Source organism: Numenius arquata, chromosome 11 (genome assembly GCF_964106895.1).
Source record: "Numenius arquata chromosome 11, bNumArq3.hap1.1, whole genome shotgun sequence".
NCBI classification, from domain to species: Eukaryota; Metazoa; Chordata; class Aves; order Charadriiformes; family Scolopacidae; genus Numenius; species Numenius arquata.
Genome location: NC_133586.1, coordinates 22722916 through 22748595, shown reverse-complemented (window position 1 = coordinate 22748595; position 25680 = coordinate 22722916). Strand labels below are relative to the sequence as shown.

The following is a 25680-nucleotide window of genomic DNA, read 5'->3' as shown; positions in this document are numbered from 1 at the left end:
GTGGGGTCATTGCAGGTGGTATTTGTCTGCCTTTTAAAGCATGTGTAAGGGAAATAGGAAGTCTTTATAGCTCTTCGGTCATCTCCAAAGAAGTGTGACTTGAGGTTTTGGGAAGAACCTGCAAAATGAGACATTGATGCTCTCAAGGCAGCCTGGCACCCTCATGGTTTGAAAACTTAAAGGAAATATTTTGGTCTCTATGAACCAGTGTCAAGTCCCAGTCATTATTTCAGGTGAAACCCTTCTTGGTGAAGATGGGAACCGAGAGGGTCATGGCTTTTCCTACCTCCTCTCTTGCCTCTCGCCCTTCGGGTCCCGTTTGAGAGCAGGATTGCTGGGATGAGGGTGTTTGGGGAACACCATGCCCTTGTCCAAACGGTGTGTTTGTTCTAAGGACACCCAGATGACAGTCTGTCAGTGCTGTCATCTGGGTGTCCTTAGGGACACACGCCTTGGGGCAGCTGATCCCTTCTTTGATGAGTTTGATGCTACCAGGAGAGCCAGGACAGGTATCGAATGGCGGGACGTTGCTGCTGGCACTTGGCCTCGCTGGAAAAGTAGGTGATGAGCATGGATAGGGTGAAAGTAGAGCTGTTCCCTCTGATAACCTGCTGTCTCGGAACTTGGTTACCTTTTACACTTGGTGGTTCTTATGTTGCCCTTTTTGCTCGCTCCTTGACATCTGCTGTCAGCTTAGCCAAAAATAATTGGGAACTCCCTCAAAGTAAAGAAATGAGTTGAAAGATGCTCTGAATTCTTTGCAGCCTGGGAGGAAGCGGGGTGGCTGCCTTTTATCTGGGCATTTAGCAAATCTTTCCACTGCCTGAAGTAACTGAAAGGAGTCCTAAATGAAGATGCGTGCTTATCTGTGTTCTGTAGTGCTCCCTGTGTGTGCTTGCGGCAGGAGTATTAAGGTTCATTAAGGGATGTGATGGGAAATAAGCATGGACATGGGGAACGTGTGGAGAAGCCATAATTCTAGGAAAAATCAGTGCCGCCTTCAGGCTGTGTGCCATTGGCTTCCTAAAAGTTATAGATGTTGGGGCTTTTCCATCACAACGTTCATTTCTAAGGGAGTGTCAATGGCCACAGCACCATCTGTGGAGCATCAGGCACCTTGTTACCGGGCTCAGGAACTGGAAGCTAATACACCAGTGTCGGATGAACAGAATGGGCAACGTGGGAGCCTTTTGAGTCTCTAATTTTGGTAGAACTTTTTTTTCTTAAAATGGGCTCTTCTCCTTTTCTTAATTAACGGCATCCTGCTGCTGTTTGGGGCTGTTCCACAGAGGAGAACCAGGTTTCTTACGGAGTTTCATGCGAGTTGATGGTATCTCAGGGTGGAGCTCTTGTTTTATCTTCCTGGCTGAGAAAATGAGATGGTTTGAAAAGCCAAGCCATCAAACAGTAACCTGCATAGTGGTACGAGTGAAGGGTTTTAAATCCAGTTTGTCCTTGCTCCTGGCTCTGGGAATAAAATAACTTCAGGATGACCTGAGAAAAGTAACTTAATTTCAGTCTTTCCTCAGCAGTGTTTGCTACTCCACCCCTTGTGTAACCATTCAGTCCCAGATGGTATCTTGAAATACCTGGTGTAGGTGATGCAGAGGCAGATGAAGCTGTCCTCGTTGCTGTCTGCGGCAGCTACTCATTACTGAATTGTAAGGAGTAATTTACACCTGCCAATTAGGATCCTTAGCGTCTTCATCTGATGAACGTCCGGGTTTCAGAGGGAACTTTACCAAGCAAGTTGGCAAACTTTCTGCATGCGCAATACGGATAGCAAGCCAAGTGGAAAAATAGGAGGGAAGAAGACTCCATATCATCTTATAGCTGTGACCTGTTTGGTGGCGTTGCCTTTGTTTTCCTCGTTTACAAGAATAAAACCGGGGAGAGCCACACTGTGCTCTGTGTATACTCTGAAAAGAAGGGTGGGTTTAAACGGACAGGCAGGATGGAAATGTCGGCCACACCTTTCCTCACTGCTGGGGATTAAAGTCTGGCTTTCAAAGCGTGACTAAAGCTGTATTGGCAAGGTTCTGTAGCTGTGATAATGCAAAATAAATAGTAGCATCTCAAGTTTGGTGCAGGGGGTGAGAGAAACTCCGCAGCACTGAGAAAGGTGAAACGATCGAGTGAATCCACATGCTAAAATAATCCAATATCTTGTGTTCTTTGTCGTTGCAGTACTTTACTGGCCTAGAGTGTGGACACAAGTTCTGTATGCAGTGCTGGAGTGAATATTTAACTACCAAAATAATGGAGGAAGGCATGGGACAGGTAAAATGTCAAGTCACCTCCCTCACAACTTAACCTCTGGAAATTCTGCGTGTTGGGAGAGGTGGGGGAAAGACGGAGGAGAATTCTTCCCCATTAAAGTTTTAAAAAAAACCCAAAGAACAACAAAAAACCCCACAGCCCGAGCCCCAAAGCTTTGGGGGCTGCAGCCTGTCACGGGTGAAGCTGAAGGGAACCATGTGGAGTTACTCCGTCCTTGCTCTGGGTGGGAGGAATCGCTCTCTGCACAGAGGCACATCTGGGACATGATGATAGACCTTGTGTACTGTCTTTGCTGTGGATTGTAGTGAAGTCTGTTGCCTTGCAGTTCTTTGTAATGCAAAAATAGGATAAGCCCTGTTCCTTTTATGAACTTTTTGTGGTTTTTTTTTCAGACCATTTCATGCCCTGCTCATGGCTGTGATATCTTAGTTGATGACAATACAGTTATGTAAGTACGATGAGTTGCTACCTCTTGGCTTTCCTCTCTTTTTCCATTTTGTCACTCATGTGCTATTCAAATGTACTGGCTTATAAAAAAAAAAAAACAAACCTGCATAAAGGCTTTAAGGCAGCAGAGGGGTTGGTTTTGAACCGTTTATTTTGATATTGATATGTCTCTTAACTTCTTGTTTAGGTCTGAAAAACCCATGGCACAGTACTTGGAGGAAAAACTTGACCAATTTGGCCGAATTGGCCGTGACAGCAGAATAAATACCAGGCAGTCTCTCCAAACCCTCTGGTGCATTTAGTTTCCTTCGATTTATGAGGAATTTAGGACTTCCTCTCTAGGTCAACCCACTGGTCCACCAAGTCCTATAGCTGTAGTTAATACGTGAGTCAGAAGGTAGAAGTCCTCTGTAGGGTGTGTTTTATGCCCTCTGATAGAAAGCAGTTGACCCTCAAACACAAGATTTGATTAAGCTGGTGTGTCAGCCTGTGTCACTGCTTATTAAGTTCTCCAGCTGTAGGATGACGGCTCATTACATGGTGGAGCAGTGAATTCCAGGAGCTTCCTCCTCTTTTATATTGGATGATGTTATTGCATGAGTAACATCCTTCATAATTCTGAACCTTGATTAAGTTCATTTTAATTCTTCATGCTAAAAAGCGTCTAAACAGAAGCTTATTCTGTTACCTTATTCCTTCCTTCCTGAAGTCTGACTCACTCATTGATATTAATTTACTGGTTTTTCTATCAGTTTCTTTCAGACTGGTAATTTCCCATAGCCCTCTGCATTAATTAGTCACGGAGTGTAGGCTGGGGAGAAGTAGAAGTAGCCAAAATGTTCTCGTGCCCTGTTGAGAGGTGGCTTCTAGAGTTCAGCGGGTGGAAAGTGAGCTGAAGTTCACACGGTGTCTTGAGTGACTTGACTGAGATTTTTGTTTACTGGAGTCTGAACTCAACTTGTGGTGTCGCACACTCTCAGCAGGAAATTTCTTGAGTGTTTTCTTGATTGCAACAGTTCCAATAAGTTGTTCAAATAGCACGTGTGAAGTGGAGTAGCTGGAATAGTCGGAGGCCATGGTGGAAGCAGAGGGAAGGAAAGGATGGAAGAAGAGAGCAGTGCCGGCTTTTGTTGCTATGGCTTCTGTTGCTATTGCTTGATGTTAGTAGTAGGTCTGACTGTCCTTATGTTTCACTTTGGGGCTTTTACAGCACAGAAAACCATCACACTGGGGTCAATCTGTGCAGTCTTCAACACACACCATGTGCTGTGTTTCCCCCAGCCTGGAAATGGCAGAGAGACCTGGGGCCTATGACAGTAAAATGGCATCTAGGTGGAAAAGCAAACAAGTTCTCTTTGTCTAAGTAAAATCACAAATGTCTTGCGGAGGTAAAAACCCACCTTTCCCTGATCTTACGGGGGGCACCTGGAATGTCCGAGGGAAGCAGGTACATTTTTTTGCAAAAGCCTAATGCTTTCCTTTAAAAGCAAAGGTAGACGACTGCAGCAATGACATGGCATGAGTAATCCCAACTGGAATCTGCGCCCACTCCCATCACCTTAATTATTCTCTTTTTAAGTCTTCCTCTTTACAAAGTCTCCAGGTATAGGTTTCTAACTTATAGGAACCTAAGATTAAAGTGTAGAGACATTAGTTTTCCATCAGAAAATCAGAGATAATTCAATTGCTCCCTTCTCAGTACTTGCCCTCGACAAGGCAGGACATCTCCAAGTTGACTTATGTCCATACGAGTCCAAACTCAGCAATTTGGATGACTTTCTGGGATTCAGCTATCTTATTGTCCGTTTTCCTTGTTACTGTTGAGTTTGGAAGGTTGGAAATAGGAAAGGTTGAAGAGAGGGTCCCTTTCAGCTCTTTGAAGACCTTCCAGGTGGCTGAAGGTAATCTCTGTCTATCTCTTGTTCACCCTGGCTAATGCTGCTGGTAATTGCTTTAACCTACATGCAAAGATGTTGATTTCATTAATAAGCAAAGCAGGCTGACTTTATTACCGGTGTGTCTAACGGCCGCTGTTCGTGGGTGGCAGTAACTTCTGAGAATCAACCCACTGGGTGGGAATGGATGCATTTGGGGTTCCCCTATGGGAGTTGTGTGTGGAGCGTTGCCTCATTTTTAATCTTCCTTTGCATAATTGCAAATCCCAACGCTTCTGCATCAGATGGGAACGTAGTAAGGTCTTGAAGTAATTCCTTTGGGAGGGTGTTTGACATCTCACGTGATGTGCATTTTGCTAATTCCACTTATTGGTGTCTTTGAGGAGTTTGTGTTACCAAAATGGAACAGAAGGGTAGAACCTACGGTCTGATAAAGGATTGCTGCCGTCTTTGGATGAATCTTTGAGATTGTGTAGTTCTGAACTGAGCTGCCAGAGGAGATCAAGGGTTAGGTTGTCTTTGTAAGCAATTTGCTTTCCTAACCTGGCCGCTTCCATGCGGTTGCTTCTTTTATAGTTTGGCTCGTGGAGGAATGTACCCCAAAGGATGGTTTGTGGGCACTGGGAATGGTTCTCATCTCTTAATTTCTCCAGTTGCATTTATTGTTTGTCAAAAGGCAATAATAATAATAATCCAGAGCAAATTTCTTGAAGGTCTTGCCCTGAGTGGTGCTGTGAAGCGCTGTCAAAGCTAGAGCAGGTGAGGTTGCTGATGTGAGGTGATGGCAGGCAGTTTGGTAAACGAAAACCAGTGGATTGCGTATTCCTTGCGCTCCGGTTAGCTGTGGAATTACTTTGCATTTAACTTCCAGTACCTGATACATACATATAACACAATAAATTTTTAAAGCGGCATTTATTATGCATAGAAGCTTGGGTGTGGAGTAAGAAACTGAGATTTGTAATTCATATTATAAGTTCAAATTGGGGTTTTTTTTCATTCTTCAATAAGTTTCACTCCAAAATTGCAGGCTTGCTGTGGCCACCGGCCTGATAAGATGCTTTGTCAGCTGATTAGTTTTATTTTAGCGCTGGGAATTTGGGTGCCACGTGCTGTGTTTATGTAAGAACCAGCGCGTCGTTTGGTGAGGAGCTCCCCAGGCTGCCAAGGACTGGGCTTTATGCAACATTGCATCCTCACACGCGCCGTTCTTAAATGACTATTGGCGTGACAACGTGCAGGAGTACATCCCCGAAATGGATAATCTATTAATTTCAGTATTTATCCGTGATATGGCCCGTATAAAGCTGTATTCCACAGCATAATTTAAAACAGAAATACCGCAAATTGCATTATTAGTCCAGCTTTATATTTATATATATGCAGAAGACATTTCAATCATAACTGAAAGATGCATATACGTAATTAAGTTATTTTGAACGTATCTAGGCTGGACAGTCTGCAAATGCCAGCTGGGTTGGTGTGACCAGAAGAAAAGTGATCACTGTGCTTTTAAAGGATTCCTCTGCTTAGTTTTCTTCTGCTCTCCTGCTTCTGAGCTGACTGATGTAATTTAAAGTCGATGTTGTGTACACGCTCTATGCTGTTGAATTTAAATCAGCTTTGTTTTTATGATAAATAGACTAAAAGCACATGAACTTTGAAGCTGTAGCATTCCACGGAAACCCGGATAACATTAGGTTTACCCAAGTTATTAACCACACAACAGTTGTTCTGGAGCTTTTTAAAGGCATTTGCCACAAAATGCACGTTTAGTGTAAATGAACTAATGAAATTGTTTACTCTGTTTCTTGGGTTCTTCAGGGAAGTAAAAGTCCCCTCACCAAGAGGTTCAATTCTTTTGAACTGTGTGAGCTTTCCATATGATGCTGAAGCTAATACGAGAAGTTAAATACAGTATTTGTAGTTTTCTTAATAATAAATGATCTAACAAATAGAGAGAGAACAGGTAAGGACAAAAAAGTACCTGCAAGTGTAGAAGGAGGAATCAAACCCATTTGTCTGCCTTAACATACTGGCTACGTATGGAAAAAAATTAGTTTACTACTGCAGTAATTTTTCTGTGTTTCTTCCCTTTCTGCAGGCGTTTGATCACAGATTCCAAGGTTAAATTAAAGTACCAGCATTTAATAACCAATAGTTTTGTAGAGGTGAGTTTTTATTTTAAATTTTTAATGGTTTCTAGGTTGGTTTTGTCTCGCACATGTACCCAACCGAAGTGAGGCTTGTTTATAACTGTAGAGCAGGATTTTTTTTTTGTGTAGTCTCTAATCAAGTGTGACGACAAGTTACAGGCTTTGCAGGGGCTATTTTCTATCCCGTTTAGTTACAGTTGTAGATGTAGGAAAATACTAAAAAAAAAAAAATAATCTGCAGGACAGAAGCCCTATAGATACAGCAAGCAGCTGTAGATAAAGGGAATGCCAGAGCTGTTCAATATACAGGTTCTGATGGAGCCCTTAATATTTATAGTTCTTGAATGTTACCCCAGATACTTCAGATTGAAAACCAGGAAACATTATTGTAAACAAGAACATGCCTAAACCGTTCGCCATGTGAAGTAAAGCTGCAAAATTGCTTTTAGCAAAATACCAGTAGCTTTGAAACCTTAAAAAATCAAAATAAGAGAAAGGTGCTTTGGAAGATTTTCCACTGTCCCGGTTTCCCAGTTGTACATGTCCAGACTCACTGGAGAGCCCAGTATGTAAGTTGTTACTGGGATCACTCTTTCACTCCTTGTTTGAAGTGATATATGCAGTGGGTTTTTTTGGTGGTTTTGTTTTTTAATGCAACACCGGAACCGAGGACCTGTTGCAGAGTGGAAGTCCAGCAGTGCAGACCCACGCACAGCAGGAACAGGCGATGAGATGGTGTTCAGGGGGTGTTAGAAAGCAGGGGGTGTGCGTGGTTTGTGAGTGGTTTCAGAAGGGCTGTTGCAGCGGTGGGACAGAGATGGGTAGTTACAAACAACTTGACAGACACTTTGTATTCTTCAGATATTTTCTCTGGGTGAGCTGGAAGGTCAGCAGAAGCGTTTATGCTCCTCATCGTTCGTTTGACAGTGAGGAGCTGACTGTTGTATTCCTGCTTGCTTTCTGTAGAAAGAAAGTAAATGCTCAGATTGAGGAGAGAGAGCACTTTATTGCAGAGGATGGGTAAGACAGGAAGGAGGAGTGTGACTGAAGGTCATGGTTGAAAGGATGAAAAGGGATGAAGGGCAGGTAGGGTCCTTGTGCCGCATCCTTTTTCTATTACGTTTTCTATTTTTCCGCTTTATTTCATAGTGTAATCGACTGTTAAAATGGTGTCCTGCCCCAGATTGCCACCACGTTGTCAAAGTCCAATATCCTGATGCTAAACCCGTTCGCTGCAAATGTGGACGTCAGTTTTGGTAAGAATAATCAAGTAAAAGAAGTTGCTGCTGCTTTTCACTTACCACTTTGAAACTCTGTTAGTGCGTATTCTGTAAGTCTGTAACGGGGTGTGTTTTAGATGGTGGGAGAAGTATGGGGAGGGGGTGAGCTTCCAGTGATAAGCCAGGATGAGGTACAGCTCGTTGCGAAGCCCATCACTATATAGTTGTTGCTCTCTGTCTCCTGGACCTCCTTTTGACATGGAAATGGATCCAGCTTTCACTGAGAGATGGACTTCAGCTGAGTGGTTTCAGATGAGGTGCGGTTCTGGAATGCAGAGAACCAAAATGTACTGAGATATAAACTGCTCCTCTCCTATGAAGACAGACTGAGAGAGTTGGGGTTGTTCAGCCTGGAGAAGAGAAGGCTCCGGGGAGACCTTATAACGGCCTTCCAGTACCTGAAGGGGGCTACAGGAGAGAAGGGGAGGGACTCTTTATGAGGGAGTGTAGCGATAGGACAAGGGTTAATGGTTCCAAATTGAAACAGGGGAGATGGAGATGAGATGTGGGGAAGAACTTCTTTGCTGTGAGGGTGGTGAGAGCCTGGCCCAGGTTGCCCAGAGAAGCTGTGGCTGCCCCATCCCTGGAGGGGTTCAAGGCCAGGTTGGAGGGGGCTTGGAGCAACCTGGTCTGGTGGGAGGTGTCCCTGCCCAGGGCAGGGGGTTGGGACTCTACGATCTTTAAGGTCCCTTCCAACTCTAACCATTTTATGATTTCAGGGGTTTTCTTGATGTGTATAATGTTTCCGTAGGACTGGCTTTGGTCTTTCAGCAGAACAACCCAGAAGAAAACTTCCACAGTGTTAATCTAGCTAGATAAAAACATAGTTGTCTACCTTATTTGCTTATTTCTCCTTTCTTTCACTTGCAGCTTTAACTGCGGTGAAAACTGGCATGATCCTGTTAAATGCAAGGTGAGCATGACTTGAAAAAGTTTAAAGTCAATTTATGTGCAAGAGGTAGAAATGAAGCACAGCTTTGGGGCTGTTCACATCAAGGAGCACAGAAGTTCACCTGTTTAGATGAACTGGAGAAGATGAACTCTTCTTTCTGGAGAAGAGAAGGCTGAGGGGAAGACCTTATCAATGCTTATAAGTATCTAAAGGGTGGGTTGAAGGAGGAGGGAGCCAGACTCTTTTCAGTGGTTGCCAGTGACCGAACGAGGGGCAACGGGCACAAGTTGGAACATAGGAGGTTCCACTCAAATATGAGAAGAAACTTCTTTACGGTGAGGGTGCCAGAGCCCTGGAACAGGCTGCCCAGGGAGGTTGTGGAGTCCCCTTCTCTGGAGATTTTCAAGACCTGCCTGGATGCAGTCTTGAGTAACATGCTCTAACATGCTCTAGGCAATCCTGCTTCAGCAGGGGAGTTGGACTAGATGATCTCCATGGTCCCTTCCAACTCTAAAAAAATTCAGTGAAAATTCAGATCGTAGCGTGAGAAGAATCAGTGAAATCATAACCGGCTGCCTCGGAGTTGGAGGTTGTGAAGGAGCAGTGGCTCAGCCAGATGGGGAGCTGTCTGGAGGAGGCTGTGACAGCTGTGACCCTCTGAAGAGGAGTAAAGGCGCTTCAGGAGTGAATGCTTCACTTTACAGAAGCACCCCGGTACTAGGCGTTTCTGGGGGTGCTCGGTGCTTCAGCAGGGTTGTGGTTTGTTGTATGGAAGGAAGGAATTTGGGCCTGGGACCTGCAGCCATGCAGTCAGCTCTGGAACTGAGCTGGTTTTTCCTGAAGCTGTCAGAAGCTTGGAGTCCTGTGGCCTGTGCGGAGCTCGATGACAGCCAGGTTTCATGCCTTGGGGACAGGGCATTCTGTGTTCCCAGTGACAAATGCGAAAAAAAAAACCTTGAGAAGAGGGGAGGGAAACCACCTGAGGATGCTAAACCTTTGGTGAGGAGGTCTTTCCAGGCCAGATGTGTTCAGTTTATCTGAGAGTTGCAAGCAGTCTTTTGCTTTGGTTACTTGCGTTCATTTGATAAGCCTCACCAAGAACATGGCTTTAAAAGAAAAAGGTAAAAAGTGCAAGCTGGATGGTCTGGACATGAGAGGGCGTTGGAAGCGTAAGGAGAAGCTTGGCTTGATGCAAAGCTGGCCATCACAGGGTGTCCGACTGCAGTTTTGACAGATCACTGTTATAATATTCTTATTAATTTAGACTCCTATGTGAAATTTGTGCTGGTTGAACTTCAGAACTGCAAACTCGTTGCTGAAGTGTTAGTGCTGAGGGATGATGCTGCAGGAATTGTCTGCAACTCAATTAGCAACCAAATTAGTTGCTGTTTGCTCTGCTTTCCAGCCCCAGCACCCTCCCATATTCCCACGTGGTTGTGTGTTCCTTACCTTAATGTATGCAGCTGTCTTGGGAACATTTACAGTTCCTCTATCTAAATGTAACCTTTCTTCCTTTTTCTAACAGTGGTTAAAGAAATGGATTAAGAAGTGTGATGATGACAGTGAAACTTCTAACTGGATTGCAGCAAACACAAAGGTGAGGGTTTTTCTTATATTATATATAGACTTATCAGATGAAAAGAACGACAGCCTAATTCCTTTGTACTAGGATTATTCTTTCTGTTGCATGTCATTAGTTAAGTGCAAGCCTTAAAATCCCCAGTACACTGAAGGGCTCCTGTTTGAAGAGCAAATAGGTGTTACTGCCTCACGTCCAGTGAGGTTCTTTGGGTTAAGTGGAGTTTGCTCTTGTAAGAAAGAGTTAATTGGAGACCCAAAGGAAGCTCAACTTTAAGTCTTTGGGCTCCTGTCTGGCACTGGTGGCTTCCCCGAGCAAATCAGTGCCTCGCTCCAAGTGTGTGAAACATGTTACCACCCCCCGTGGCTGTGATAATTTACATCTGCCTTTAAATCCCCTGGGCTGGCCTCTTGAGGAGTTGTTCATATCCGCTGGGCAGGATTCCAGGCAGGGACTGGCAGAACAGCTGTTCGGATTTTATTATGTAAATGCCTTCCTTCCAGCAAGCCCAACTTTGCCTGAAACTTCAGCGTTTGTTCGGTTTGGGGATGAATTAAGACAAAGGTTGCCATAGTGGCGAGAAAACAAAAGCAGCCCATGCCGGATGCCGTCGGGGCCTCAGGAGCAGACCTGGGTCTGGGGACTGCGGAGGGTGGAAGAAGGTGGGGAGGCTATGAGGAAACTGCTGCTTTGTTTTCTTAGCTCTGTTGTGTAACTGGTTAATGGTATTGTTTGAGACTCTCTGGGCCTGGCTGTGTGGTTTTCATTGACCTGGAATGTGGTGTTATGGTGAAAGCAGAAACACCCGTTGGCCTGAAATGCACAGTTAAAGTTGGGCTGAAATTGTGCAGTCTCGGCTGCTTCTTTCTATTTTGTGGGCTGATTGTGTGATCCCTGCTCAGAAGCTGAACGTTGCTCAATAAAGCAAATTTGGCTTTTTTGGAGGTGGGTGTGTTCAAAAAAGATGTGTTGTGGCTCTAGAACTGAACCAGATTTCTTCAAAGTTTGCTTGATCTTCAGGTACTGCTCCTGTGAAACCTGAGGAGGAGTGGCTGAATAGCTTGGAAAGGGCTGAGCGTAAGCACGTGCAACACAGCTTTTAGCCTCGGGTATCGAATATTCGGGATGTCACAATGGCCACAGCCCTATTTTGCCTGTGACAAAGCCCTCAGGAGTCAGAGGAGGAGCTGCTGCTGCCCCCAGGAGTGGGATCTTGGTCATGGCCATAAGGCTACCTGTCTTCTACCTGCCCCGATCCTGCCACAGCTGCTAAAGACCAGGGTCTGAGCTCTCCTTGCTGGGTTTTGTTACCATCAAATGTTGAGCTTTCCCTTACTGGATCCTGTGCCCATTAGAAAGGCTGAAATGATGTGCGCATATGTGTTAATGTACCCAAACATGAATAATGTACCACTAACGCTGGCTACTGGAAATCGAAAGCTGCGTATCTCTCAGGCTAAATGATGAGGTTTGCTGCAGCTTGCTTGCCCTGCAGATGTAAACGTAGACAGAAATATTAAAGACGGTCACGTATTTATTTATTTTCTACCAGAATCCAGGCTTTGTCAGGTGGGAGCCGTGCTCCTGGTTGTGCTGGTGTGTAAAGCGTAGCTTAGACTGTCAGAAATAGTGTTGAACGACCAGAGTGAGAAGATTTTTCTGGGGGAAACACCCATCCAGAGGAGGGTGAGGCGGGGAAATGAGTATGGCCAAGGCACTGTGGCATCAGCCCAGCTCATCTGTTAGTTCCTGTAGTCTGGTGGCAGCAGCAGAAGAGCTGTTGTCCTTGAACATCTGTGTCTAAGCTACTTCCTCTAATACCGTACGAGATGCTCCTACAGCAAGAAGATACTTCGGAGCCCAGGCTGTAGAGCAGCAACAGGAAGAAAAATAACATCAGGGTAATTACAGCAGACATTTGAGCCAACCAACTGTCCTGGAGTCTTACGGTATCCGTATCAATTAAATTAACTGAAGGACAATATCACAATTCTTCTCTCTCTGAACTGACACGTGATTCAATTGAGGGGAAAGTTGGCAGGAACCGTAACCCACCCCTCGTAACGATCTCTGCTTCTTGTGGGCAGCAGAGATGAGGAAGGTGGTAATTTCACACCGCTGTAACTGGCTGCTGGAACGCCTGCAATTAGAGCTTCCCAGCCTCTGGAGAACTGCATGGGCCCAGAGCCACGGGACTGATGGCCACCACCTCCTCCTGCCTGAATTGTGCTGGCCCTTGGCCAGAGAGGCACAGAGAAACCCAAGGTTCTGTGTCTGACAGTGACATGCTCCTGCTGCTGGCCAGGGAGGAACCAAGTAAAATCCTTTCCTGCTGTTGCCTGAGGCTGTAGCGATGCACCGGGATAGGAATTGCCCAGCTGGAGTTGCACCTTACTCTTGTCTCCGTACAATTTCTGGCAGGAAGACAGACAGAAAAGTCGTGTTTGGGGAGGGATGTCATGTACCTTTACACCTATTTTATTCAGTGACTGCAAGTCAGAACCCAGATTCTGTGTTGAATTTCTTCATTTTGATGAACCGAGAAGGGGATTGGATCAGGTACCATTAAATGCAAAAAATCCCTCTTTTCACTGGAAAAAAATCTCCAGGTAATATAATTGCTACTGTGGTCTCTGTCGCTGTTCTAGCTTTTGAAAGTCCTCCAAGTTCTGGAGTCCTCCAAGTGTGATGCTGAGCTGTGGTCCTGTCCCAGGTGGTCTCCATTCAGGGCAGAAGACTTCCTGTCTCACCGAGATGAAGTTATAAGAGAAAAATACTAGTGCTCCTGGAATGTGGGCTTGAAATCTGGGTAATCCTTTGTGACAGGAGAGTGTGAGATACATTTGTTCCAGCTTGCCATGAGCCAGAATGGGAAAGGAAAATTAGGCAATTGTTATATCAGAGAATAGAGAAGTGAAATCCAGCTGCATTGGTTTCTGCTCACAAACTGGAGTGATGGGATGCATTTTTTGATGAATTACATAGAATGGTCCAAATGAAAACTGAGGAGATTTGACTAGCGAGTTCTGTGGTTTCCTATATAATTTATTTTTTAATTTTGCATTCATTTCTTTGCACTTAGACCAGCACTAAATTCTCTATACTTAGAGAGTGTGCTGGAGCTGATGGCCTTTTACCTCAGATACTTTCACATATGAGTTCGGCTCAACTAAATTTAAACTTGAGTTAAGCCAATACAGGTTCTTTAACAAGCCTTTAATTCTCAGTCTTCTTGCAGAAAAGAACAGTCCAAGGTTTTGCACACTTGTTTCTTTTTCGGTTAGTTGTACAAACTTAGTTCGTAAATAGTTTCTTGAATTAAACTTGGCAGGTTTCAGGTGTTATTTGGTTCGTGTGGCTTTGGGAACAAAGAAACCACATAGATCAGGTACTTCTATTAAGTGGACCTTCGGAGGAGTAAGAAATACAAAAAACTTGGATTTGTGCATTTATTCTGGGCTCTTGAAGTGTATCAAGACTGCCCGAAAGGAGAGGGGAAAACCTGTTTCAGACCTGAGTTTCAGTGATATTTATCTTTCTGCATCTTAGAATACTAAAGGCAGAAGAACAAAGATGGTGCCGGTGCCCGTCTTCACCCGAAGCACTGTTTGGTTGGGGTTTGTGGAAGTTTAATTGGTGTTAATGAAAGTTGTTCATCTGATACTAAGAGAGCCCCCCTGCCTTACCGCTTTTGGCTCCTGGCATGTCACCATTTCATTATCTTCCGGGCTAGACAGGGCTTGAATCTCTGATGTATGAAACAGCCCCGTTTTCTTCTTTCAAAAAAGCTATTGGCCATTTTTCTCCTCTAAGTGAGATAAAATGGCACGAACCCATGGCAGTTCTCTTCCTTTTCAGGTCACTTTTTAATGTCTGAACATGCACTCCCTCTGTACTTTCTGGAAGTCCTGCATTTGTTGTAACGTGTGGCCATGCAGGCAGCCCGCTACATCATGATATTTTTTTTTTTTTTTAATTATTTTAATTAATTTTTATTTTTTTTAGGATGGGTTATAGGTGAAGGCATCACTGTGAACGTGGCTGGGAGGCTGAGTCCTGGAGAAGACCAATCTGTTTCACCTGTGAAATATGTTTCTAGTTAGCTTCTTGTTGGTAGAACAGCAGCTGAGGTTTATGGGGGTTTACGTACATGCAGCCTTTTTACAACAAAAAAAGGGATTGTTCTCCTTTGCCAGGTTTCCCTGGGCTTTTGTTTCAGCGTGCACGCACAACACCGAATTGTTTAGAGTGGGACAATATTAATGAGGTCACTTCTGCTCCGCAGCGTGACAGATAACGTGCAGAATAATCTACCGCTTTAGTAATTTGATTTGCTGGCTATTACGTTGTTGCGTAGCCGTAATTCTCAATAAGATCTTCCCTCCCTATCCTCCTTAATCTATAAATCTCTCCCACTCATTGCGTTGGTGGCTTGAGTAGTTGCTGCTTTTTTTTTTTTTTCTTTCCGCTGGTGTTCAGCTTTTCTTTTGCATGTTCGTCTCCTGGCTTTTTCCTTATTTTTAAGTGATATTCAACTTTCACACAGCTTTGTGCATCTGTAAAACTTACTGTGTAATCTGTCTTCCTTGTGCTTTGCTTGACAGGCGCATAAAAGCTCAAGAAGGATGGCATTCCCTGAAATAAAAGGGCTGTAATTAGGTTCTTTTTGTTCTCATTTGCATGGCAGGGCTTGGAAGCCTTAAGCACAGTGGGGTATTGAGACATTGAAGAGCTTGGTCTCCTCCTCAAAGACAGGGGAGCAGACTTTCAGTGCTCCTAATGGATGAGGATGGCTCCACAAGTGGGCTGGAGGTGCTCCATTGTGCCTCTCCAGCTTGGCAGGTCTCCTGGGAACTGTTTCTTCTTCCAGTTGTGGGGTTTTTCCTAAGTGGGAGCAATGGCTGTGGCTGTTTGTTGGATCAGCTGCATCTTCCACCCCGGCAAGCTGACGTCGGCATCTTGTTGGATGAGATGTGTTTGGAAGAAACCGTGCAGCTTTGACCACCATCTTCTCTTGAAAAACCACCTGTTGGTGTTTGAGTAACCGGGGAGCCGTGCTGTGGTGTGATGGGGGTGCACTGCTGCTCTTCATGCGTGTTATCGAAGGGGGCTCTGGCTGATGAGCTAGTGGAGCAGGGATATTGATGGGATTAACCTACATTTGGGTCCTGAGGTGGTGGCATAGGGTTGGAAGAGGGAGGAGGGCTGCCTGGATAAGGGAAATAGGTACTGCTTTGCATATTGCACTCAAAGGAGAGACCGGTTTTGACTCTGAAATTCCCAGAACTGCATTGACTGACTAATTGGGAAGGAGCTCACCTGGCTGAGTATCCGCCCTATGGACAATCCAAGGGGACATCTTGGGGCCTGAGGGGAGGGCCTGCAGGAGAGCTCCTCTGCTTTGTGTACTCTGTAGTACAGCTGCTCTGTTGGTAGGACAAATACAGGTGATGGGGAGGAAAGCCAGGCTGGAAAAATCCCCTTATGGGCTTCGTTCGTGCTTGAGCCCATCAGAGAAACAACCAGCCCAAAAAAACCTGAGCCAAAACAAAAACCTGGGGGTCATTAAAAAGTGCATGGCCACGGGTCAAGGGAGGTCATCCTCCCCCTCGGCTCTGCTCTGGGGAAGCTCCATCTGGAGCAGTGGGTCCAGTTCTGGGCTCCCAGGACAGGGAACTGCTGGAGAGAGTCCAGCGGAGGCTACGAAGGTGATGAGGGACTGGAGCATCTCTCTGATGGGGAAAGGCTGAGAGCCCTAGGGCTGTTCAGCTGGAGAATAGCAGACTGAGGGGGGGATCTCATTGATGCTGAGAAATAGCTAAAGGGCAGGTGGCAAGAGGGATGGGGTCAGGCTCTTCTCAGTGGTGCCCAGGGACAGGACAAGGGGCAATGGGCACCAACTGGAACAGGGGAAATTCCACCTGAACATGAGGAAAAAATTCTTTTACTGTGAGGGTGCCGGAGCCCTGGAAGAGGCTGCCCAGAGAGGGTGTGGAGTCTCCTTCTCTGGAGACATTCCAAACCTGCCCGGATGTGTTCCTGTCCAGCCTGCTCTAGATGATCTCCAGAGGTCCCTTCTAACCCCCACTATTCTGTGATCTGTGACATGAGCGGCCAGCCAGCATGCAGGGTACTGACAGAGCACGAGGGCAGGAGGAGAGGTGCGACTGCAGAAAGAAACAATCATCAAACTACTGGAATAGTTCCCCAAATCTGAGGAATCTTTTTTTATTTACACAACAAACCTGGTCTTTTGGTTAGAAACTGAGCTTTGTCCTACTCGGGCCAAGCCCGGGGTTGTGACCTGTTGATGGAATGGGAGTGCTGCTGCTCTTGGCTGAACAGGAGGGCAGTGCTTTCCAAACAAGTCCTGTAACAACCTACAGGCTCCTTTCAGAGGAATGGCTACGCCCTGGCTTAGAGAACATTCTGCTTGTGTGGGGTGTCACCCATTTGTACCCTATCCTTAACCTTTCCCCTTCGGGATCAGGCAGCAGGACCAAAGCAGGACTTTGAGGAGGAAGAAATGATGGCAGTACTCGAGTGCAACTGCTGAGGAGACCTGAGTCATGACATTATTTAGGTTGGAAGGGACCTCTGGGTGTCATCTTGTTCAGTGCCCCTCCCTCCCCCCCAGCTTGAGGCAAGATGACCCCAAAGTGAGGCCAAGGTGCTGTAATGAGCCTTGGTTTTCATTAGCGCTCAGGTCTGTAAATTTGCAATTATCAGGAAGCAAAACTAGCAGAGAACACTTTTAATTATGTTGTCCAAAAAGAAGGTGTAGTCTCTCATCTTTCCCCTTATCTCTTTTCCTTTGCCTTACTGCAAGCCTCCCTTGGGAGGACAGGACAAGAGGAAACGGCTTCAAGTTGCGCCAGGGGAGATTTAGGATGGATATTAGGAAAAATTTCTTCACCAAAAGGGTTATCAAGTGTTGGAACGGGCTGCCCAGGGCAGTGGTGGAGTCAGCATCCCTGGAGGTATTTAAAAGCCGGGCAGACGTGGTGCTGAGGGACATGGGTTAGTGGTGGTTTTGTCAGTGTGAGGTTGATGGTTGGACTTGATGATCTGAAAGGTCCCTCCCAACCTGGACAATTCTATGATGCTATTCTCTGAGTCTCCTTGCAGCGGAAAGGTCCACATTGGACATCTGGAGACCATGTTGGTCTCCAGACCACCTCCAGCACCTCCAGAGATATCTTCTCGGTGTGCAAACTCTCTTGTCTCTTATGATACAATTACCAAACTCATATGAAAACGTAGCAATAGTTGGGACGCTTGGCATGGAGGTACAAGTTGATCTGAATGCTGGAATAAGAGATGGTGCTCTTGATGTCTCCTCTGGTTAGCAAGTGGTAAAGACTTGCTCCTGACTGGGGATGGGATTTTCCACGCTTCTCACCCAAAAGCTGCAGCTGGTTTTACCCAAGTGGGATTACTTGGTTTGATATGTTTGTTTATTGCCTTGTAGATAAAATTGGCTTTTGCAAAAAATAAATGCTGGTGTGGCTGTGTGAGCCAGATTGAGGAACTCATCCTGGTTAAAATACTTCTTGGGTTTATTTTGGGGTGGTTTTGTTTTGCCCAACTCTTGTGCAGCTGCTTTGTGTCCCAGCACAGGGACAAGTGGCAGAACAGAGTTGGGAGTGGCGTCCTTCGCTCGTAGGGACAGCGTAATGTATTCTTGCAACCTCGGCTTTGTGTAATCATTGAGATACTACAGAAATAGTCTTTTATGCTCTGCACGAGCTGAATGTCATCTTAGGAAGTGGCCATATGCTGCTGACGTACAGGAATGATATTGGTGTTTTAAAAAACCAACCCTGCTCCCTAAAGATTTTCCCTGCGCAGGGCTGCTCTTCCATATCCTCGGGTTTGTCAAAGGCCTCATGCCTGGAAGGGAAGCCCCATGTGGGCTTTGGTAGAAAAGTTTTTAGTCAGGTGTCACATGAAGGGGGGAAAAAAGGGGCCCGATGGGAAATGTGGAAATGCCCCAGGAATAAAAGAGTCTTTTTAGCTAATAGAAGCTTTTTTTTTTTTTTTTTTTTTTTGAAGCATGAGAGTCTTACTGCATGTTTTCAGCTACTTTTTCAACGGCGTTATATGACTGCAGGTGTCTGGCATTGATGACAGCGTGATACCAGCTCTCCGTCAGGCTCTTCTCACTTCTGAGGGCTGAAGTGGGCCAAAGGCTTGATGGTGGTGAGGAAAGCCAGATGCCTTCCCCAGGGCATTTATAGACCATCACTACTGCTGTGATTTTGGAGAAGGTCATGGAATTGACCCATCCAGTGTCCCACTGTGATAGCAGCATAGATAAAATGCATTATTCCATGGTGGTTTTTGCAGTCTAGCTGCTCCAATTTTGGAAATATTTTAAAGGAAGTCGATCTTGCTGATCAAAGGGAAGAAGTAAATCACTTGACATGTGATTGCCACGGGGACCCCTCTAACCTCACAAGGTGCCGTGCTTTCCCCATTAACGGTGCGCTCGCTCTCTCTCGGGAACAGGAATGCCCCAAATGCCACGTCACCATTGAGAAGGATGGGGGCTGCAACCACATGGTCTGTCGGAACCAGAACTGCAAAGCGGAGTTCTGCTGGGTCTGTCTGGGCCCCTGGGAGCCCCACGGATCTGCCTGGTGAGTTCAGGAGCGTGCCTGGCGGGAAGGCGAGGGAGCTGTGATGCAAGCGGCATCGATTTGGACTGAAATCTGTGGAATCGGTGTCCCCGTTACAGGTACAACTGTAATCGCTACAACGAGGATGATGCAAAGGCAGCAAGGGATGCACAGGAGGTGAGTCCATAACCTTTGGAGATAGGGGAGATCACCAACCCTGTGCTGGTGCTTTCAGGCTTTCTGTAAACATATAAATCAGCTCTGAAGAATTCCCTGGATTTGGGCACAAATCCAGAAGAGAGTTAAGCTCCCCCACAGCTTTGGACTCTTGCTTTGTGCCAGGAAAAAAAAAAAACCAACCCACATTCAAAGCCACTTTAACCCAATTTAAAGAACATGTTAACTCAGTTGTTACCTGTCACGCTGCCTTGCCTGTTTTATAGCAGCTCTTCACATGAAGTCATCGTAATGCTGTGGGTCTGAGACAACAATCCTCACATCCTTCCTAAAATGCCCTTTACTGCTAAGTTCTTAGTGCCAATCCCGAGGTGTTTAAACACAGCAGACCTTTTGAACGTAAATAGAATAGACTTCAGTTGTTCCCATAACTGTACTTGAAGGCTCGGTAAAGAAGAAATAAAGCTGTTTTGTGAATGTGGATAGAGCCAACCCCCTTTTTAACGGGGAGGGATTGCACGCTGGGCGCTGCAGTTCACAGAAATCCATTTCCTGCATCTCTGTCAAAGCACCATTCTAGCCAAGAATCCGAGTATTTCCTGCAGCCCCTCCTCCTGCAGATAAGGGTGGCTTTGGCTGATACGTGCTACCTTTGTACATCCACAACGTACAAGTTTTACCATGCCCACGTTGTCATTTTGTTACCGCTGAGCTGTCAGTGAGAAGAAAATAAGATTAATGGCTGTTTTTTGAGTCATCTTGGTCCTCTTGTACTACTGAGCACACGGCGTCTTTCCCCTGCTCTATCATCAGTGTGACCTAGGCAACCTGAGGTTGCCCTCTTAACACAGTAATTGTCTAATTAGAATTCCTTATTAGACAAAAAAAATAAAAAATAAAAATCTGCTTCTCGCTCTTTGTCATGACACTGGAAGCATTTAAGTCCTGTAACTTGAATGGAGAGGCTGAGATTCAAATCTCGTTGGGCTGTAGCAATGTGATCCTAATTACTGCCCGGGTTGGGAGCGAGGATGCCGCGGCTGAGCTGCGAAGTGCCCCGGGTGACAGCGAGCTGCTGTGGGCCTGGCCTTTCCTCTCCACCCAATGTCAGGGGTCACGATGCCGCGTAAAGCGGTGCCGTCTAAGTCTGGCCAACGTGAGAGGAGAGGAAGCTCCTTCTTGGGGTCAGGAAGAGCCTTGTGAAGGGTTTACTTCTCTTGCGGCCACTACTTTGTTTTAACGATTTGTTTTCTTTTTCCCTAATGGGAATTAACACAGCGATCCAGAGCAGCCCTGCAGAGGTACCTGTTCTACTGCAACCGCTACATGAACCACATGCAGAGCCTGCGCTTTGAGCACAAGCTCTACGCTCAGGTGAAGCAGAAAATGGAGGAGATGCAGCAGCACAACATGTCGTGGATCGAGGTGCAGTTCCTGAAGAAAGCAGTCGATGTCCTCTGCCAGTGTCGTGCCACACTCATGTACACTTACGTCTTTGCCTTCTACCTCAAAAAGAATAATCAGTCCATTATCTTTGAGGTAGGAGAAAGCATGGTTGTCAGGAATTCAGATGATAAAGTTGGGTGAAGCGGGGATTTAATGCTGGGAGAAGCTGTTGTCCTTGGTTGTACAGAAGTGAGACTGTCCAAACATTCTGTCGTGCAGAAGTTGGAGGCCGTGCCGGGTATCATGTAGGATTCTGTGCTGGAGGAAGAAGTAGAGTTACAAGTTACTCCCCTCTGGAACAAGAAAAGGAGTTGAGGTTCTGTATTAATGCCTCCTCTGCCAGTTCAGAGCTTAAACCTGGCATTTTGCCTTGCCCTGGTGTTGGCTTTTTTCCAAGGACACTACCTGCAAAATTGCATTTGAAGGTCTAAACATGGAGTACTGATCTGCTTCATAGCTGAAAACTGTTCTGGCTGTTTATGATTTCAAACAGCCCTTTGCTGATCTCTGTGCAGAACCAAAGCAGGATGCTCCGTGCTGCACGCTCAGCAAAGGGCGCGCAGAGCTGCTGAGTGCTGGCGAAAGCTCTGGTGCTGCTGCGTGTGCACCGGGAGTAAAGGCTGGTAAAAACAGAAATAGACAAGGGACAGGATGGGATGTGAATTGTTTTGTAAGGAAAGGATTTTTTGGGGCTTGCCAGGATGCTGCAGATCGATGGAAGACACAAAACAGGCAGATTTTCTTCTGATCAAATGAGGAAGCTTCATCCTTTTCAATTCTGATGCTCAGAGCAGGTCACTAATGTTACGCGGTGCATATCTAATCCTGCTTTGTATTTCCGCATTGATATAAGTTGGATGGAAAAAAAAAAAAGACTTTCTTTCCTCTCCAATAAAACTCTTTTCTCTTTCTTTTTTTGTTTTTATTTTTTGTCTCTGCAGAATAACCAAGCAGACTTAGAGAATGCTACAGAGGTGCTTTCTGGGTACCTTGAGCGAGATATATCCCAAGATTCGCTGCAAGACATAAAGCAGAAAGTACAGGATAAGTACAGGTTTGTTGTTTTGGGGTTTTTTTTGAATAATCCTCTGTCTCAAAGTCCGTGTATCGCCATCCTGTGTGGCAGGTGGTGGCACGTGTCCTTGCCAAGCTACGGTTTTCTCCAGAGTCCCCTCCCGTCCCTGGGAAGCTGTTTGCTCTTGGCCTTCTGCCACGCATTGTGCTCATCAGCCGGTCCCTGGGTATCCGAGACCAGCAGCGGCAGTGTCCCCTGCCAGCCCCTGAAGTCACAGGCGGTGAAGGCCGGGCCCAGATGCTGGCAGCATGTTTTTGTGCCCCTCGCTGGGACCTGCTCTCGGGGGAGGTGACAGTGCGGGGAGAGGTTCCCAGCTCTGCCTGGCGTCTGCTCTGCTGAACAGTAGCTGGAACATTCAGTCCCATAGTGGAAAATTATTGTCACCAAAAGCAACGGCTTTTCATACACTGCACAGAAGGAGCATGTGGGAATGGCGAGGACCAAGAGAGGACCTACGTGGTGAGGGACTTCACTGTTCCCAGCTGAGAGCTTTGGCCTAGATGAGTTGCCATGAGAGCAATCAGCTCTTTTATTTATGTGTTGGGCCCATTTGTGCAAAACGTGAGTGTAGAAGAGCTGTCTGAAAGAGGAGGGAGAGAACGACCTGCCACCTGGGGAAGAGACCAGAAAAGTCGGGGTCCAGGTGACACAAATGCCAGTGCTTTTTACAGTCCCAGAGGAATCGCTTCTGCACAGTGGAAAAATACAAAGCTGTAACTGCGGATGAGTCACAGGATTATGGCTTGCAATTTGGAGGCATTTTGCCAAAGTCACTGAATTTGTTATGCCTAACTTGGGGGGAAAGAAGCCGAAATAGAGTGAGCTGTAGTGACTAAGGGACTCTGGGGAGGGGAGGTAGCCGTTAGGCTGTGGTGGGCCTGTGGCCTGCTCTGCCCCAGCGTGGCTGGGACTGGGCATGACCATCAGACCTTCTCTTTTGACACAGTTTTGTCATTTACCCTTTAAGACCACTATTAGGTTGGTATCAGCTCAAGCTGCTTGTTCCCTTAAGTCCTTTGAAACTGGGTGCTCTTCTAGGAGTGGTATCAGCTCTCCAGAAGAAATTTAAACCTAATATAGCCTGACTTGCCCGAAAACACAGTATCCCAAACCCGCCTTGGTGTTTCTGGGAAGAAAGTATGCATCTGTCAAGCCCGCGCAGGTCCCTAATTAACTAGTTCAGTCATGTCTTAATCATGTCCTGCCTGGTGCTCTTTGTGTACTGGCGCGAGACTGGGACCAAGGATGTTACCCAGGTGGGTTTAAAGAGCTCTGGGAAATCACAGGAACTGACCTCGTAGCTGTTTTTCCATCTCTGAGATTGCAAAGACATTTCTAGAAAACAGGATTAAACCCAGCAACAAAATAACTGCGGTTGGGAAAAGCAGAGACGGTGCGTGTCTGCTATCACATGCTGCAGAAGATCAATGGGACTTTGTGTAGGACGGCTTCTGTTGCACCAGCTGATAGCGACGGGAAGAGCCAGAAGAGTTTTATTCAGAAAAATCCGTGGGTCCGATCAGATGCTGAATGGTCACAGCATAAGGGCTGTGGGTGAAGGGGAGGAGTTTCTGCTGGGGTCTTCTGCTGGCGGGGGGGATTCCTCCTGTGCTCCTGGCTTCAGTGAGCAGAGGGATGTTTGGGTGCTGCTGAGCAAGCTGGTGCCCCTCAGCCGCCGTCCTGGCTGATGTCCGCACAGTTCCCAGCAGGAATCAGTAACTCGGCAGTCGGCTCCTGGGTTCCAGTTCCAAACTGTGAATGGGCTACACGCCTGTGCCCGGGGCCCTGGGAGCTGCTGCTGAGGCTTGGCTTGTCCCTCGCCTGCCTAACGATGATGTAGGCTTTGGCATCGCCGCTGGAAGGGGTTTAATCCAGAAACGCCTGCTGCTTATTCATAATCTGCTCTTGGAACCTGAATACTTTAAACGTTTCTCTGCTTTTATCTTTTTAGTTGGCTAACGCACCCGAAACGAACATGGCAGCTTTTTGATATGTTCCTATGATATCCCTTTTCCTCAGTATCATTGATCCTGGTAGGACTGTACCTAACTCCAGGATCAGTTTTGATTTGCAGCTCTATTTGTTTAAATAAGCGTAGGTGGGAAGAGCCTGCAGGGTGTAGTGCCCCCCTGAGACCCCGGCATTGCCGTGCGAGGTAACGCTTGCCCTCCAGCCAGACCTGTAAGCCTTTTTGTAGCCAGTTTGACCACTTCCACCTCCACTGGGACTTCAGAAGGGAGTAAAACTGGGGTTTGCCAGCTAGCTCCTGGATTTTGTGGTCCTAGTAGGCCATTTCGGGTGTCCCTGCTAACCCCTGCTCTGGCTCTGCAATCTGCAGCTGCCACTTCTTCCTCTTTCAGTTACTCGTGGAGGTTTCTCAGCTGGAGGGGCTTTGGGGATACTTTTGCATGGAGAACTCTCAATTTGCATGCTGTTTTTTTTCAGCTGGGGACCTGGAGTTGACTGACTGGAGTTAACCGAAGTCTTAATTAGCGCCGTTAACGGGCTACAAATAGGCAGTCCCTTCTCTGGGGAAATCTCCTCTTTCGGAAGCCAGGCTTAATTTTTTTGCATGACTTTCAAGTTCGCCGCGGTTCCTAACCTGCCTTTTCCCCCTTCTTTGCCGCAGATACTGCGAGAGCCGACGAAGGGTTTTGTTGCAGCACGTGCATGAAGGCTACGAGAAGGACCTGTGGGAGTACATTGAGGACTGAAACTGGCCCCTGCATAAAAAAACAAAAACAAAAAAGAACTTTTGAAATCTTTTACCATCTTAGAGTGCTCATGCGATTCAAATAAAACACACACCAAGGCGCTACTACGCCTCTTACACCGCTGGTCTGTAGTACTGGGATTCTGTTTTGTTAACAGAAAAATTTAAGTAAATTATATTGTAATAATAATTAAAAAAAAAAAAGGTAGATAAACCATTGTACAACAGTATTCTAGGCGGCCAATAAGAGTGTGCAGACGCACTAAAAAAAAAAAAAAAAAACAACAAAAAAACCCAACAAAAACAAAAAAACCCTCCAACTTTAACTTGTAACGTAGCTTCATTCTCCAAGCCGACTCCTTTTTCTTTTCTATCTTTCTTTTCCTGTGTGTAGTACAGATGAAATTTAAACCAGTTTCTTGACACTGCTTTTCATGTCCAAACCAGCCATTTTGATGTACTTTGGTAAGGGTTTGGGGGGGGGGCAGGAAGGGGATGGCTCTCCTGCCCCCCTCCTCCTCTTCCTCCTCCTCCTCTCAGCCACCCCGAGTACAGGGATGAATGTCGATTTGGCTCGTTGTAAAGATGATTCTTGGGGAGGGGAGGAGGGGGGGTACACAGCAAGGAAAAAAAAAAAAATAAAAACAAAAACCTTTGTATATGACTTTTAAAACAAAAAGAGGACAACACAGTATTTTTCAAAGTTGTATATAGCGCATATGCATGGACAAAGAGCAAGCGTGGCACGTGTTTGCATAATGTTTAATTACAAAAAAAAATATTTATTCTTTAAAAATCTTCAAGATTATGTCTATTTGCTGTGCAGTTTCTTTCAGTTTGGTTTTTTTGTTTTGTTTTGTTTTGTTTTCCCTGGGCTGGGGTGGGGGAAGCGTGTACTGGTGTAGTGAATATATTATCATCTATCTTGTTTTGTTTTGTTTTTTTGGTTTTTGGAAGGCTTTACTGGAGAAGTTGGGGGTTTTTTCCTCTTCCTGCAGTTCCTTTACGTCCAGCCTCCGCGGTTTTGTGTGCGTATCCCTTGCTGGTGTAGGACTGTCCCCTCACGCGTGGCTCCTGACACTGGGTGACCCGCTGCTCCCTGCGTTGGTGCCCGATGTT

General features: G+C 46.0%; 1 protein-coding gene across 1 annotated transcript in view; it reads left to right on the top strand.

The window, feature by feature from the left end:
• The window catches only part of ARIH1 (ariadne RBR E3 ubiquitin protein ligase 1), a 63438-nt gene extending 37950 nt beyond the window's left edge, over nt 1-25488 (top strand). The window contains exons 4-14 of the mRNA XM_074155453.1: nt 2188-2280; nt 2673-2728; nt 6727-6793; nt 7928-8034; nt 8929-8971; nt 10476-10547; nt 19041-19171; nt 19270-19327; nt 20606-20866; nt 21715-21827; nt 24478-25488. Of these exons, the coding sequence (XP_074011554.1) occupies nt 2188-2280; nt 2673-2728; nt 6727-6793; nt 7928-8034; nt 8929-8971; nt 10476-10547; nt 19041-19171; nt 19270-19327; nt 20606-20866; nt 21715-21827; nt 24478-24562 (1086 nt within the window). The 3' untranslated portion in view covers nt 24563-25488. The remainder of the gene's footprint in view (nt 1-2187; nt 2281-2672; nt 2729-6726; nt 6794-7927; nt 8035-8928; nt 8972-10475; nt 10548-19040; nt 19172-19269; nt 19328-20605; nt 20867-21714; nt 21828-24477) is intronic.
• Nucleotides 25489-25680: the final 192 nt, after the last annotated feature.